This window comes from Sus scrofa, chromosome 18 (genome assembly GCF_054392235.1).
Source record: "Sus scrofa isolate SSC_HxYL_T2T_F1_AM1 chromosome 18, Sscrofa_HxYL_maternal_Yorkshire_Landrace_v2.0, whole genome shotgun sequence".
Classification (NCBI taxonomy): domain Eukaryota; kingdom Metazoa; phylum Chordata; class Mammalia; order Artiodactyla; family Suidae; genus Sus; species Sus scrofa.
The window spans coordinates 21,203,096-21,219,926 of record NC_139400.1 but is presented as its reverse complement, the minus strand read 5'-3'; the positions used below and the strand labels follow the sequence as shown (position 1 = coordinate 21,219,926).

The 16,831-nt window shown below is 40.1% G+C and overlaps 1 protein-coding gene and 1 long non-coding RNA gene across 3 annotated transcripts in view; one reads left to right on the top strand and one right to left on the bottom strand.

Annotated features, from left to right (window-relative positions):
- PTN (pleiotrophin) overlaps positions 1-16,831 on the bottom strand; it is an 89,296-nt gene that overhangs the window by 10,977 nt on the left and 61,488 nt on the right. For both annotated transcript variants that reach the window (XM_005673124.4, NM_214336.1), the window contains exons 2-4: positions 10,119-10,234; positions 9,035-9,208; positions 6,663-6,824 (exon numbers count right to left, since the gene is read on the bottom strand). In XM_005673124.4, the coding sequence (XP_005673181.1) occupies positions 6,663-6,824; positions 9,035-9,208; positions 10,119-10,233 (451 nt within the window). In that variant the 5' untranslated portion in view covers position 10,234. The remainder of the gene's footprint in view (positions 1-6,662; positions 6,825-9,034; positions 9,209-10,118; positions 10,235-16,831) is intronic.
- The window catches only part of LOC106506761 (uncharacterized), a 67,656-nt gene continuing 61,508 nt past the window's right edge, over positions 10,684-16,831 (top strand). The window contains exon 1 of the long non-coding RNA XR_014833708.1: positions 10,684-11,406. This is a non-coding gene — a long non-coding RNA (uncharacterized LOC106506761). The remainder of the gene's footprint in view (positions 11,407-16,831) is intronic.

Here is a 16,831-nt window from a genome sequence, read left to right as displayed (position 1 = left end):
TACTCTTTGGATTTCAGATGAGCTCTTCTACAAATACTGTTTATTCCTCTAGAAAAGGTCTTTTCATCTTCTCCTGGCCTCTGTGTGCCCAGCAACAGCCAGCCTCCTTTGATTTCCCTGTGGATTCCTGAAGGCTTTGCATCAGAACAAAGCTGGCTGAGTCACCAGGAGTGCAAAGTGTCTCACTGGCAGCACTTGTTACCAAGACACTGGGTGCCTTGGATCCTGAAAAAGCAGGACTGTCTCTATGAATCTCAAAGTGAAGAGAAGGTAGCCCTGAATCCAGCCCTAGGTTGAGCCTGGAAGGCTATGGAGTGTAATGGAATGGGATGCGCTGGAGGAACTCAGCCCCTTTCCAGAACCCCAGCTGAGAAATGTGGCACTAAAAGGTATTATTTGGTTCCATGCAATGATTACACAAAGACAAGCTTGAGTCAAAAATTATCTGACATGACTCAATGATAAATGACCCCAAACATGCTTATACTAATGTCTTAGAATTATCATTAAAACAAAAACCAAAATTATTCATCTGTTTAGAATACCCAGAAACCCCACCAGAAGCACTCAGTTTAGAAAGCATTGGCATAGCAGAAAGGATCACTAGACAGAGATTGTGCTGACTTGAAGTTCAAGCCTGACCCTTCATGGCTAGTGACCTTGTGCAAGCTGCAACCTCAGTGTCCTCGTTTGTAAAATGTGAACCAAACTCCTTGGGGATCAAGTGAGACAGTGCATGCTAAGGGCTTAATATAATGCCTGTCACATAGTAAATACTCAATAAATAACAACTACTTGTGGGATGATTAAGAAATGCTGGTGTTAATAGCTGCAACCTAAAACAAAGCAGAAATTCTCAATCTGGAAGACATTAGAAAGGAGAAATGCAAAAGCTTCCAGGGGGGAAAAAAAAGAAGGTCCCTCAACCCAGTAACTAATTAATGAGAACATTGTTGTATTATGCAGCCTTCCTTAATACTAATTATTATATAGCTGTTTTGTGTGTGCACAGCTAATGAGCCTCCGAGCGTGGAATTTACCAAGGGAGATGAAAGCAGACGCACAGTGTGAAGTAAACGCTGCAAATATTTATAGTTCCTAGTTCTCACATCTGTCCCAGCAATTAGAACCAAAAATTCTTTAATAAGGATACAAGTACATCATCCAGGTGACTCTTCTTCCAAGTGAATGTCCTGTTTTTTAATGGTTTTCTCTGCACATTTTTTTTTGCAGACAGTGAATGAATGATGTGCTCTAGAGAACCAGACCAGGCCAGTCTAGTTGGACACATCATTCGTTCACTAAGTCAATACTATTCATCGGGCTCCTCTCACGGACTAGGGACAGGAGATGCAGTAACTTGTGAGAGTGAATGCACTGTGGCTCCTGCCCTGGAGAGGTGCAGCGTGGGACAAGGCAGACATGCATCCACTTCAGAGGAAGGGACAAGTCTTAATTGAGGAGTCAGCCCCCGGAAAGAGGCAGCCATTCAAGGCTTGGGAAGGGAAGTCTGGCAAGTTCTCATACTGATCTCTTTTCTAATTCCTGAACAAAATAAGCTCTTTTTGGCCTCAGGGACTTTGAACTTCCCCTTGTTTCATTGAGAACACAGTATGGCTAGTTGCTTCTCTGTCTTCAAGTCCAAGTTCCAAAGTTACCTCTTAAAGGAGCTTTCCCCAGTGACTCTATCTAACTTAGCCCCTTCCTCTTAGCCACTCTAACACTTGTCTTTAGATCTTAAGACCACTCATGCTAATGTGTAGTTCTCATTTTAATTATGAGGTATATGTTTTGTTCACTATCTGCCCACCCCAAGCACTAGAATATAGCGGTACAAGGAAAGGAAACATGTTTCATATCAGCAGCACCTAATAGACAATCTGCTCCATTGCAGGTTCTTAATAGATTTTAGAAATAAAAAAACAGATTGAAAATAATGCCAGAGAACTATGGGCTTCTCTCCTTCATAGCATTGGTCACTCTGTGTAGGACTTTGGGATTTACTGCCTCTTTAATGCACTACAGGTCTATACAGGTCCTTGATTTTTGTCCTGGTGCTAACTCTAGCATATAGCACACAATCCAGAAATATTTGCTGAATGAGGGAGCTGGGTTTTACAAAATGAAATATATCAAGGATAGAAGAAGGAGAACAGGTTCCAGGTTTTTAGGACCACGGGTACCAAGAAATGGACATATAAGAAATCACGGTCCATTTAGCCATCTCCAGGAGTGGCTGGAGCAGAGTATACAGGCAATGTCTGGAGCAAAGATCCAGCCGGAGTTAAACTGGATGACACGTGAGCAGCATGTCCTGCTAAGGAGCCAGGATCTGATTCTGTTGCTAGTGGCAAGTGATGACAAAAGTGGGATCTTAGCACAAATGAGTGGGTCTGAAGCTCATTACCTTTCTTGGATAAGAAACTGAGATGCCCATGTTGAGTAGATACATGGGAAGGAGCTGTACATAGTGCAGGCGATCTAGAGTCAGACTGCCTTGTATTTAAGTCCTGGCTCTTGTGTTTATTGGCTGTATCACCTTACCCTAGGTATCTAAAATCCTCTAAGCCATAATAATTTCCTTATATGTAAAACTGGGGATAATCAGAGTCACTTGCAGAGTTGTGAATATTCAGTGACACAATGTGTGAACAGTGTACCAAGCTATAATCAAAACTTAGTAGGTTCTTAAGTATTACCTATTGTTGTAATCACCATAATTCTCTTTCCTGAAAAGTGCTGAAGGAAACACCTCAAGGAATCCATTTGGAAGGAAGGAAATGGTCTTAAAAATACTGCACATTTATCAAGCATTTTTACCTAAATTATTTCATCTTTACAACAGGCTATGAGATCTTCATTATAGACTTTAGTTTACAGAAGACAAAACAGACATTATAATAAGAAAGGGGCAGATATAGATCTCACCTTAAGTACAGTGTCATGGATAAGAAGTAAAATATAGACGTTCAAAGATTTCCACAAGCAGAATAAAAAAAGAAGTGAAAACCTTGAGGCCAAACTGAATAAGAGTAGTTTCCTCTGATCAAGAACAAAATTCCCATAAGACATCCCGAGCTGCCTCTTTCTGGTCAAACGCAAGGGCAGCAGTCATCAATCCCACTGGGGGTCTTAGAAGGGCGGGAGCCCATCCCAGGTCAGCCTACAGTGGGATTCTGTGCATTCACCTCTCTCGACACAGTTAAAAGACTCAGCCTACCTAAGCTCATCTACAGAGTGCTGCGCTGCTCATTCCCAAGAAATGTCAGAGCCTAGAAAATAGAAAGAAATTGTGGGGAGTGTCTTTTCTCTTTCAGAGAATTAACCAAAGAATCTATTTAGCAGGAGAGAACTGAGAATGCTGAGAATATCTCTTTACTGACCCCCTTTTCCATTTAATAATCAGCTGCCAAATGTTGTGTCCTGCACACAGCTGAGTCTCGCGCTTAGATGGTTGCCATTTTTTGATCTTTCAAGATGAGTTGTCAAACCTGAGAGGGCTAGGCAATGAGCCAGAAAGGAAGAGTAGCAGCATGGAAAAACTTTTAGAAATAGGTAGGAAAAAATAAAAGGAATTAGGGTTAGCATGAGCAGGGAAATTTAACAAGGATCTGGTACCAGCAGAGTGTCAAGTGATGGAAAGGACAGAGGCAGAGATGAAAACTCTTGCCTGGACCACCTGTAACATAGACATCGGCCCATGTGCTCCCACCTCTGCCTGAGAATACCCTCCCAGACACTTGAAAGCAGATATATGCCAGGCTGGTCTGCTGATATCAAAAAGGAGCCTCACAATACTTCACAGTACTTATGTATCTTGATTATAAAGTAACTCATAACTTCCGCATCAACGATCACTCAAGATTCTTGAATGGTCCAAGACGATCATTAGGCTATATCATTTGTGGCACCTGGGCAAATCTTAGCTCTTCTAGGAACCTTTCACACAAACCCCCACCTCAGCCTCATCTTTGACTCTGCATTCTGGTGATGGTTACTGCTGGGCTGCACCTGCTCCCACAGACCAGTCTGCCTATGGGGTCACAGCTCCCCCACACACAAGCCCATCTTGCCAGCCCCACCCAGCTTGGCCATCTTCTAATTCTACAGGGAGTCCATCCTCCAAGGGGACCACTAAGCAACACTTGCAGTGGCTTGGAGAAGAGTTATATTATGCCCTCTATAGGGTTCTTTGCTCCGACCTTTTTTGATATAGCACTGTCTGCCCAGACTGGCCATGATCCCTACTTTCTCTCCCATTGTTCACAGTGCAGTTATCCCTGGGCATTGTTTTTTAATGTAAAGGCTGTAATGACTCAACAAAAAATGAAAAGTGGCTCTAATGAGACCTAACTCACCCTTCAGTGGGATACTCCACTGGCCCAATATGATTGCTCTCAGCAACTTCTTGTCCTAGAAATGGCATCAATGCCTCTTCTAGCCCAGAAGGAGAGAGGACTAGGAGTAAAGATGCAGTCCAACACATCGTGACATTCCTGCATACTCCCCAGCTCCTGGCAGATCACTTACTAAATACCAAAACAAATCCCTTTCAGCTTCTCTTCTCATATTTAGAGGTAGAATTCAGAAGGTTAAAGACATTTCCTAGACTCCCTTGTGGCAGGATTTTATATGTGACCTAGTTTCCACTCTGCAGGCACCCTTAAATGAGTCTTAGAGGTAGAAGTGAACAAGCAGAAAATAAGGTCAAATTTGGGGAGACTGGCTATTTTGGCAAGAAAGGAGGTAGGAGTGTCTGGGTACAGAGATGAAGTTTCCAGTGTCCAGTTCTTAGCCTTATAGTGTGCTGAGCAGTGAGTAATTTCAGCAAGAGGATCTCTGCCATATCAGTCACATATGGTGTGATTAGACACGTCTCTTGGATCTGTTGCCTTCTTGCAGTATTGCTGGATCCACGTCAAATACTCTGGCCCCTCTGGAGATTCTGTATGCTATATGATATTCTTCAATCAACCCCTTTCTGCCTCACTAGCTAGAATAGATCTTGCTGCAGCTAAAAACTCTGACAGATACAGGATTTTCTTAATTAAGAATTTTAATTAATGCTCTCAATCTCTTTTCCTAAGAAATTAAAATCTCAAGCGCCCAACATGATTGCTCACTAATTTATCTCTGCCACATTCTGGCAATGATTAAGCAAACTCTAGTTACAATCTTTCAGTCAATCAGTGACCTTCCCCAGAGCAATCTATTCCCATCCCGAAGAAAACTATATTCCAATTGTGCATCTTTCAATTCTTGTATCTACCTAAGAATATCAATATTCTCCCTTCTTCTGAGCATATAATTTAGAAGTGGATGACAAACAGCTCTCTTCAGATTAAGTGGGATTCCAACAAAAGAGAGACTTTGGATAAGGATCTCCAATCTGGTACCTGGCATCGCTGAAATTGTGAACAAGGGCTAGAGTACAGAGTTTGTACAATATTGACATAGCAATAGGAAGGACCCTTTCTTTACCTCAAAAGATAATGCTGTTAAACTGAAGTGTAATAAATTTAAAGACAATTTTTTAATCAAAGCAACTGGAAAACTTAATTTCCCCAAATTTAGATTGCAATTCTAGATATTAAGCACTTTCCCTATGCAAGTCTGTTAATCTTTTAGCCTCATTAATAATCTAATCACAATAATTTTCCCACAAGGGGGATGTCCTCCCACCTTTCCTCAATTTAGTGCTGAGTCGTCACAGCCTTACCAACATCTTCACACTCCATTCTAAAATGTAAAGGGGATGCTTTCAGACTTCCTTCAGTGTTTATGTGTCCTAATCTCCTAGTCCTATATGCCAGTCATAGGGGATCAGGGTCCACACACATGACTTCATTTAATTCCAGGTACCTCTTTCAAGGCCCTCTCTCCAAGTACAGTCTCTGTGGTACTGAAAGTTAGGGCATGAACATCTGAATTTGGAGGATGTAACTCGGCTCACACAACCATGACCTAAGAGTGTAATACCTCCTTGTCTTCCCTCAGCTGGGATTTCATTTGTATGAAAACACAGCCATGACGTTTGGTGTAGTTTATTTTCTCCAGCATGAGAGCAGAGTCTAATTTTCTGGGTATGAATAGAAAGATAGCTCTACATAATTTTGAAATTCCAAGACAAATGAACTTGGTACGTTAATCTAACTAAACAAATATGAAGACTTTGAAAGGAGGAATAGACATACAGACCCTATCAAGTGATGTGGTAGACAAGGAAAGAGATAAAATAACTGATTTCCTGAAAACTGTAGATGTTGATAATCTAAGAAAGACTCGATTTTGAATTTTCAGCCTTGTGAACTGCCTAAGTTTGTTCATATTTGTCAGGATGTAGTCCTGATTTAGGACTTGGATATATTGTCAACATACAGCTGTCTTAATTGGCCTATTTTGCTAAGTTGTTTATTTGTGCTAGGAGACTGCTCCAGTCCCCCAGTCTGGGCAGAGCACTTCAAGTTGAACTCATCAATTGCTTGCTGTAAAGTACTTGTGTAATGCTCAGTGTATTTTTTTTTTTCAATCCCTTTCCTTAAAGAAATTCACCCAAGATTTCCTTCTGGAAAATTTGAGTTTGCACATCTGAAGATCTTGCCTGAGTCCATCAATCCAGCCGCATTAAACATGTAGTGTCATGGTGCAAAGGCAGAGCCTACCTTGAGGTTTGGGCTTAGTCACTTTGCCACAGGGCTTGGAGATGGTGACTGTCTTCTGGCAGTCGGCGTTGTGGAGAGCTCGCTTCAGGCTTCCGGTTCTGGTCTTCAATGCCGTGTTCAGGTCACATTCGCCCCAGGCCTGGAACTGGTATTTGCACTCCGCTAGAGGCAGGAGGGCAGGACCAAAGAGAAATCTCTGAATTCCTCTTGAAGTGCCAAAAAATTAGACACACTTCTGTTTTCAACTTTTTATAGTGAGGTAAGTGTAGGTTCACATGCAGTTGTAAGAAAGGATACTGAGCATCCCCATATACCCTGCACCCAGATTCCCTCAGTGGTTATAACCTGTGTGACTACAGTCCAAAGGCACAACCAGAAAATTGAGTGGACACATCCCATAGAAGTTCCTTAGGTCTCCCCAGTTTCACATACACTCAGTGTGTATATGTGTGCGAACGTTTAGTTCTGTGTGCAGATAAATATGAACACCCAACCATTAATATTCAAACAAGTTCTAACCCAAGGGCCCCGTGGGTTATCCTCTTACATCATAGCTTAGCTACCTTCTTCCTTTCCCACCTCCTCTGCCCTTGGCAATTATCTGTTCTCCATGTCTATAATTTTGTTATTTAAGGAGTGTTACTTAAATGGAATCATATAGTTTGTAAGCTTTTGAGACTGGCTTTTTGCCCTCAGTAAAATCTCCTGGACGTCCATCCAAGTTGTGTGTATCAGTAGCCTATTCCTTTCATTGCTCAGTAGTACTCTGTGGTACAGATGTACCCCAGCTGATTAACCATTCACCAGTGGAAGGACATCTGGGTTCCTTCCAGCTTTTGGCTATGACAAGTAAAGCTGCAATATACATTGCTGTATAGATTTTTATAGGAACATAAGTTTCCATTTCTCTAGGACAGATGCCTAAGAGTGAGACCACTGCATTGTATGGTAAATACAAGTTGCGTTTTGTGAAAAACTACCATTCTCTTTTCCAATGTGGCTTCTGTATGTACCTTCCCATCACCAATGCATGCGTGATCTAGTTTCTCTGCATCCTCACTAGCATCTGATGTGATTTCTAATGTTACCCATTCTAATAGGTGTGTAATACAGAATGATAGCTCATTGGTGTTCATTTTAATTTCTCTAATAGGAAAAAGATATTGAACACTTTTTCAAATGTTTATTTGCCATGTATTTATCCCCTTCAGTAAAATGTTTGTTCCTATCTTTTGCCCACTTTCTAACTGGATTGTTGGTTTTGAGAGTTCTTATATATTCTAGACACAAGACCTTGAAGACACAGTTTTTAAGACATTTTGCATATCGTTCTTAGGGTATCCATATACAATTCAAGATTAAATGTATCTGAATTTTACCATCCTTTTACAGAATTTACCTCTACTCATAAAAAGTTATAACCCCCAAAGTTATAAAGAATGAAAAAGATATAGTGTGTCTATTCATTATTCTTCTCCATTGGTCACTAGGTCAAAGCACCTTCCTATAGACCAGGGAGAATATCTGGGGCATCGTGTCCCACTAGGCATGTGAAAAAATCAAGGAACTGGGTGTTCAGTGGTGGGTTTAAAGTTGAAGGAGTTGAAAGATTCTTCTCAAGTAGGTAGATGAAGTCAGCATGAAACTGGCAGTATTTGGTGAGAGAAAAATCTATGAAAAGGGGCTCACAGCAACCCTGCTGGGTTTGGAAAGTGAATCTACAAACCCATGTGGAAAGTGGAGAGAGAGCAAAAGAGAGAGAGGGCCTGCAAGTGACAGAAAGAGATCGGGAGAAGGAGAATAAATAAGAAAAAAGGAAGGGGAGACAGAAGGAATCTAGAAATAGAAGAAGGAAAGAGAACACTGTTAAGAGGGATCAAGGGTTCATTTCTATCCCTATTGGTAAAGCCTGTGGCCTCAGCCAGGGACTATTGCACCCCCCACTCACCCCAGGAAATGTGCAGCACTATCTGGAGGTATTTTCTTTATATGTGTGTGTGTGTGTGTAATGATTTTTATTTTTTTCCATTATAACTGGATTACACTGGAGATATTTTCAGTTGCTGCAGTTGGTAAGGTGGAGGGCATGCTCCCAGAAACTCATGGGTAAAAGCCAGAGAGTCAGCTAAATACCCTACAGTGCACAGAATAACCCTCCATCCAGGACAAAAAAATTATCTGAGCCCTCCCATGCTAGTAGTACTGAAAATGAGGTACCTGGGGGTAGGCAAAGTGCCCGGTTAGGCTGCATCTGAGAAAATAAATGTGTTAAAATAAATAGAATCGACCTCAAAAAGGTATTTGGTAGAAGAATGCAAGAATTATCTCAGGGTAGAAGATGACATCAACAGGACTGCAGGGGTGGGACTTACCTCCAAACTGCTTTTTCCAGTTGCACGGGATCTTACATCTCTGGGTCTTCATGGTTTGTTTACACTCAGCTCCAGTCCGGGTGCCCTCCCGGGTACCCAGCCCACAGTCCCCACTGGTGGGCACACACACACTCCACTGCCATTCTCCACAGTCAGACTTCTTCACCTTTTTTTCTGGAAGGGAGGAAAGAAAAATAATCAACATCCAGAAAAATCTTTAACTCCTAGATATAACTAAGTCCATTCCTGATCTCCTTAATTGCATGGTCTGAGCATTTTACCTTTATCTTCAGTGTTCAGTAAGAGTAGGAACTTGATAGGTGTTAGCTGAATGGTTCAATCAACCAATGACCAAGAGAAGGGAGAAAGAAAACTGTGGAGCTAGAACTGTTATTCATTTTAATTCTTATTATGTATCAAGGACTGTGCTAAGTGATTCACTGATCTCTCCTTTTAGAAGCAAACATTTCTGCAAAAAGAGAAGATGGTCAAAGTCAGTTAAACCTAAAAAATGAGAAACTAGTCTATGAGAAGTAAGAGTTGTCAGGTTAGCCAGTTCGACGCATGTCTCAACGTTCCTTTCTCGTACAGGAGGAATAGCGTAAGGCGAGTGTGGTGGACGCAGCTATAAACAGACTCCCAGCTGCACAGCCCCTTAGGACAAGGGCAGTGACATAGAAAAGGTGCTTCATCCTCTCTGAGCTTCGCCTTCCTCCTTTTTCAATATGAGATAAAACAAAAATTCCTTTTAGGACTCTTTGGGAGGAAGGTATGAGCATAAGCAAAACACCTGATCGCTGCTGGTCGGTTTTCCAAACGCAGTAGCTGCTGCTGTGGTCTTTACTGTGATCACTGTCATGCGGCTCAGAGTTAATGATCCTCATCCCTTTTTTAGGACTTACAGTTGAGGGGGATGGAAGTGAGAGGGGATGTCTCTTAGGTTCCTCTGAATACTTGGAGAGAGGAAAGGTAGGAAGAAAATGACGGAGGGAGGGGGAGGGAAGGAGAAAGGACAAAATCAGGTAGTTGGATTAGGGGGACATTACTTAAGGAAGACTTTCGTGCTCATAACCGTATTGCTTACCTGGTTTCTCTTTCTTTCCTGCTTCAGCGGTATCCACAACTGCCAAAAGGAAAATGAATGCCAAGAAGGCAGCTGCAAATTTTCGACGCTGCTGCAGGAACTGTGGGGTCTGCATTCTGGGAATAAACAGAGAAACAGAAGACAGGGGTGTCAACCCAGGTCAGAGAGGAAGGCGCACTGAACTCCCTGATGAAGGCCTCCATTTTCCATTTCTGGAATACTCGATTTTAAGAAGATTTATATCAGGAGTTCCCATTGTGGCTCAGTGGTTAATAAACCCCACTAGTATCCATGAGGATGTGGGTTCAATCCCTGGCCTCGCTCAGTGGGTTTAAGGATCTGTTGAGGCCACGCAGATCTGACGTTGCTGTGGCTGGGGTGTAGACCAGTGGCTACAGCTCCTATTCCACCCCTAGCCTGGGAACCTCCACACACTGCGGGTGTGGCCCTAAAATAAAAAAAGACAAAAAAAAAAGAAAAAAAGAAATTTTATATCAGTTTCATGAAGCAGTATCCTATCTTTTCTCCAACAGTCTCTGAAATGTGTTCTTCTGCAATCAGTCATGTATTCACTAATTAAATACAACTGTTTTCCGTAGAAGACTTCACACACCACCGTTTGCTAAGTATGACTCAAGAATTATGTCTCAAAGAATTTTGATGGCATGTGTTTGAACAGACTCCTACAGTAAGTCTTGCTGATACTGACACTTGGTAATGTCAGTAACTACAGCCATCCTTACAACTCCTGGCCATTCCTAGAAACAACCATGGTGCTGTAGTCCATGTGGATAATTTGAATGGACACAATGAATGGATTATCTGCACAAGGATAGGTTTGCTGTTATCTTTAGATGCATCATTAATGACTGATATCTGATTTTTAAAATCATTTTCATGGTCATGATTATCTTATCATCCTTGTTCCATTTTTCACTGGTCCACCAAAGAGTGAAGCACGAAACAGAAGTAGAGCTGGCCCCTTTGATATATATCAAGAACACTTTTGTAAACTCTCATGTGGTGAAAATCCTCTAAATTCTAGGATGGAATGAAGAATTTATACTCACTCATGATTTGAAATTCTCCACATTTGATCTGAATCAAAATCCCAGGAAAGACTCATTAGAAAGACTCTCCTATAACTTGAAGTTACCTGTGACAGCCTCGTGTCACAAGTGGTCACCTTGACACAGCAGACTTGGGAGCCTCAGTCCAAGCCCCAGGACATCCACTTCTTGAAGCTACACACGTCACTGGCTGCAGCCACTCACCTGGCAGTCATCTGGTATGTTCATGGTATTTCATACTTCGTATAATAATGACAGTAATGACCTATGGCCATTAACTCTGAACATTTTTTTTTTGAAGCGGTAGAGATTAGTTTAGGTGATTTTACATTCTCTTGAGTATGAACAATAAAACTGCTCATATATAAGGTGTTGAGATTACTCTCTTCTGCAATTTGCTTTTCTTCATTCAATCATAGCTATGAAATAATATCCTTGTCAGTGAATTTTTCCCTTTTATGTGACATTGGAAATGCTATTCTTTATTAGTGTTTTTTTATGAATGACTTTTTTTCATTTTTTAAAGTTTTATTGAAGTATAGTTGATTTATAACAGGCTAATTTCTACTGTACAACAAAGTAATTCAGTTATGCACATACATAATACATCCATTCTTTTTCACATTCTTTTCCCATACAGATAATCACAGACTATTGGGAGAGTTCCCTGATCCACCTCCTAAGAGTAATGAAAATAAAAACAAAAATAAATAAATGGGACCTAATTAACTTTTAATTAATTTAAAATTTAAATTTAATTTGCACAGCAAAGGGAACCGTAAGACAACCCACAGAATGGGAGAAAATATTTGCAAATGAAGTGACTGCCGAGGGATTAATATCCAAAATATATAATGAGTGACTTTGGATTCTATGTATGGATGAATCACATTTCTTCTACCAGTTAAAGTCACTATTTTGGTCATATGGTCCTTTCACTAAATCACAAGTCCTAATTAGCTGCTCAACATCTCCATTGCTTTCTAAAATCTAAAATTAGGTGCTTTGTTCCTCCTCTGAATGCTAAATTTCTATAACTATACCTCACTGATGATCAGACAGAAAAGTTCTGACTCTGAGGCTTTTCCTAGGACTTTCATTAGACGTGAATGATAAGAGAAGCCAGTCTAGACTTACTGGTTGGCAAGTCTTCGCAGAGTTGAATAACCCAGTGCATTTATACTACAGGACATACATCACATATTCCAATATCATTTACAATTATTAGCTGTAATGTAAACCACTTAAGGTCTCCTGGTTGTTTTCTTCAAAGGCAACATGCTCTCAGTGACTAACCACTTGGAGGCAGAGATGTTTCACTTCAATCTCCTTAAAGGGTGTGTTAACATTTAAATTCAGAACTTTCAAATTTTCAAGTATTTGTTTCCAAGTTGGAATATACTTTTATTTTTAATGATTACCTACAAATACCTGAAGTATTTAGATTGTGAATTAGATGATTGTGCGAATGCGGAAATATCCATCATGAAAGCCCAGCTCTTGAGAGGACTTTCTGAACAAGTGATGAAGTGATCCTTGCAGAGCCTAGTAACACATACAGCAGAAAGAGAGGTCACTGAAGAAACACGGCCATTCAGTGGAAACAGAAAGAACTCTTCCAAAAATAACACATGCACACACGGAGTTATTAATAGAAAGGTGCTATCACTGGCTACTTTAACCTCAGCATTTCTAGTTTGACATTGCCCAGCTCTAACTTTTATAATTATTTTCAAAAAGCTTTCTCTCAATCAAGTCAAGTTCACTTAATTTCAATAAAAAAAAAGTCTCGCAGGGCCAGAATTTCCTGACCATCCACTTTTGGGCATCATAGAATGGTCTATTCAACAAGTGATCTTAACTATAGTGAGAGCAAAGAGGGAGGAGGGATAGAGGGATTGGGATGAAAGTTGGAGAATTGTTTATTTGTACTGTATATTAGATTAGAGATATAATGATACTATATGATATCTGTCTTTCTCTGACTTACTTCACTTAGTATGAGAGTCTCTAGTTCCATCCATGTTGCTGCAAATGGCATTATTTAGTTCTTTTTTGTGGCTGAGTAGTATTCCATTGTGTATATATACCACATCTTCCTAATCCAGTCGTCTGTTGATGGACATTTAGGTTGTTTCCATGTCTTGGTTATTGTGAATAGTGCTGCAGTGAACATGTGGGTGCATGTGTCTTTTTTGTCCAGATATATGCCCAAATCTGGGATTGATGGCTCATATGGTAGTTTTATGTATAGTTTTCTAAGGTATCTCCATACTATTCTCAATAGTGGTTGTACCAGCTAACATTTCCACCACCTTTTCTCCACACCTCCTTCAGCATTTATAATTTGTGGACATATTAATGATGGCCATTCTGACTGGTGTGAGGTGGTATCTCATGGTAGTTTTGATTTGCATTTCTCTAATAATCAGTGATGTTGAGCATTTTTTCATGTGCTTGTTGGCCATCTGTGTATCCTCCTTGGAATAATGTCTATTCAGGTCTTTTGCCCATTTTTCAACTGGGTTGTTGGCTTTTTTGCTGTCGAGTTCTGTAAGTCATTTGTGTATTTTAGAGATTAAGCCCTGTCAGTTGCACTGTTTGAAACGATTTTCACCCATTCTATAAGTTGTCTTTTTGTTTTCGGTACAGTAGAAAAAAAAATAATGTATTGGGGAAATAAAAAAATAAAAATAAAAAAGTTGGAGAATGAATAGAATGGAAGTGCACTCTATTCTATAGTGTTTGTCCTATTAATTCAGAAAATTTCAGAATCTTACTGGCCAAATGGTTAATTTCAACTTTTAAAGAAAAATGCATGCAATTCCACGTATGCAGGGAAAATGTGTAAAATATGTGATCAGCAATTGTTTGAGTAGAATAATATCTTTCTCCTCAACCTCTCTCCCCTCTCCTCCTGTTTTGCCCGCCATTCTGCATAAGCCTATATTTTGACAGCTTAGGATTTTTCTGGGTAGAGCAAATGAGCAAAGGTTATTTAAAAGAAAAGAGTAAGAGGGTTTAGAAAAGGGGTGACTCAAATTATCCAAAAACCCAAGGAGCATGCTGGTGCCTTGCTGTGGTGGTAGGTTTCATTGTACTTACTCTGGCAGATTCAATTTCAAAGGATTTAATGGTTAAGTTGAAGACTACTAAAGAAGGATGCTGGTGTCTGGAATCATTGTTATCTCAACCATTAATAAGAATGAAGCTCAAATATGAAAGGAAATTAGTTAAAGAAGCCAACTCGGGGGAAAAGCGTTAATTTATTCAGTCCTGGCCACTTCGCTCAATCCTCGTGTCACTTCTATAGAGAAATTGCTGATGAGAAAGAAAAGAGCCTTCTTTTTAAATAGGATCTGGAATCTTTAAAGATGATTGACATCATTAACATCTGGTGTAAACATAAGGCGAGGATGTTGGACACTGTCTCTTAGTGATCTCCTTGGAATGACTGACATTGGTTTTAGAGGCAGAAGATTTGGCTTAAACTCCAGCTCCACCATATGATTTTTGGAATTTCTTGAGCAAATCACAACCATTTGAACCTCTGTTTTGACATCTACAAAGTGAGAGTGATTATAATAACAATTTAAGAGGTTTGTTGTGAAAATCAAGTTATGGACACAAAGCTAATCCAGAATACCAAGAAATATATCATTAGTCACTGAATATAGTTAATTCACCCCTACACTCTTATTATGTACCAAAGGGAAGTACTTCTTTTAATAAGAAATAGCAAGCATTACACTTTGAGTGATTTGATATTATCTAAAAGCAAAGACGAAAAATTTTAAAAAGACAGAGATGTGTTTTAACTAATGCCAACTAAAGACTCGTTTAGCTTTATTAGGGCATAAATTCATTCTGCTTTTTGACTTCTTGAAAGGTTAAAATAAACTCAAGGACCTTCATCCTCAGTATTCCCTTGAAGTTCACAGAAGTCAAGAGGCTCCATGTTGAAAATCAGGTAAAATATGAATGAAATTTAACATGCTTTTGTTTTATATTTTCACTTGATTGGTTTACTTAATACTAATAATTTCTTCTGTCTCCTAAGTTAGTTTTGAGAGATATTTGTTCCTATAGGCAGTTCAATAGTTTTAATTTTATCTTTCCTTATCTATAGGTCACTTTTCTTAATTTTCACTCCTCTCCAAGTCATAAAACACTCATATTGATTTATCCCCAAATGGTTTGATCATTGCCTTAGATTCCTAATGTCTCGTATAATAGCCATTGTGTTTATAATGGAATCTGTTGCTAAATCAGTCCCTCACTTTGACCTTGTTAAACTGCCTTATTTAAACACTAAGCCTTGAAGAGAATGTATCCCCAGCCTGTGTGTACATGACCTTAGGTATACTCTACTCACAGCACAGCAATCAGCAGTGTTCCATCTTTAATTTTAAATAAGTGCCTATCAAATCAATTGATAAACCAGAACCTAATTTCAGTGACTGCACTTAATTTTATATCACTGAATATCTCGAAAACAGGGAACTTTGAGGCTGAAATATTTTCATGACACGGTGGTTCCTGCAGGAGGAAGTGTGATATTTTTAGGGCATTTTCCTTGGACATCTATTCACTGATTTTCAGAGCAACTACTAAGGGCCGGGTGTATGTTGGGCATGGAAACATGATAAATAAGTGGGGTTCAGCCCCCCCCCCAAAGAGTTCTAAGTGGGAGAAAAGGAAGAGGGATGAGTGTCATGATCCCCGTGGTAAATATCATGAAGAAAGTATGTGTTTGGGGCTGAGGACACAGTTCAAGTGGTAGTTTTGCTTAACAAGTTGAATGAAGTAGAGGGTTGGGGTATATTTTAACTGTTTGGGGGGAGAAAAACACTTGAAGTCTCCTAAATAAAGAAAGGAGAGAAGGAAGGAAACTTCAGGGAGAAGGGATGAAATAAGTGAATGTGTGGAGATGATGTTTATAATATATTCAGTGACAAAAATGTGATTAGAATAGAGGATTCAGTAGCAAGTAACAGTGGTTGGATCTCAGAAGGAGAGAGAGGAAATGAATTAATCCTTGCAGAAGTGAGGGAGGAAGGTTGAAAGTGCCCTTAACTGGTCTGGAGAAGAAAAGCAAAGGAAGTCAGGGAGAGAGGAAAAGCCTGTGTCTTGTATACACATGACCAAGATCCTAAGTCACCCCCAAAGGGGCAGCCCCCACCCTCAACCAGTCATCCAGGTAGTACATTGGTTACTCTTTTGGCTTTGCTTTTATTTTTGTTTATCAGCAGTGTGGCTATTCTATGTACTTTGCTTCATTTGGGGGTGTTTATTACCCTAAGTACTATAATTGGAAGGGAAGAATAAGCCTAAAGACTTGAAAACTTTATACTCAGAAACTTTATGCACACACAGATTAAAAAAAAAAAAATCCCTTGTGGAGTTCCCATCATAGCTCAGTGGAAACAAACCCAACTAGTATTCAAGAGGACATGGGTTCAATCCTGGCCTTGCTCAGTGGGTTAAGGATCTGGCATTGCTGTGAGCTGTGGTGTAGGTCACAGATGCAACTCAGATCTCACGTTGCTGTGGCTGTGATGTAGGCCAGCGGCTACAGCTTGGATTCAACCCCTAGCCTGGGAACTTCCATATGCCGTGGGTGTGGCCCCAAAAAGACAAAAA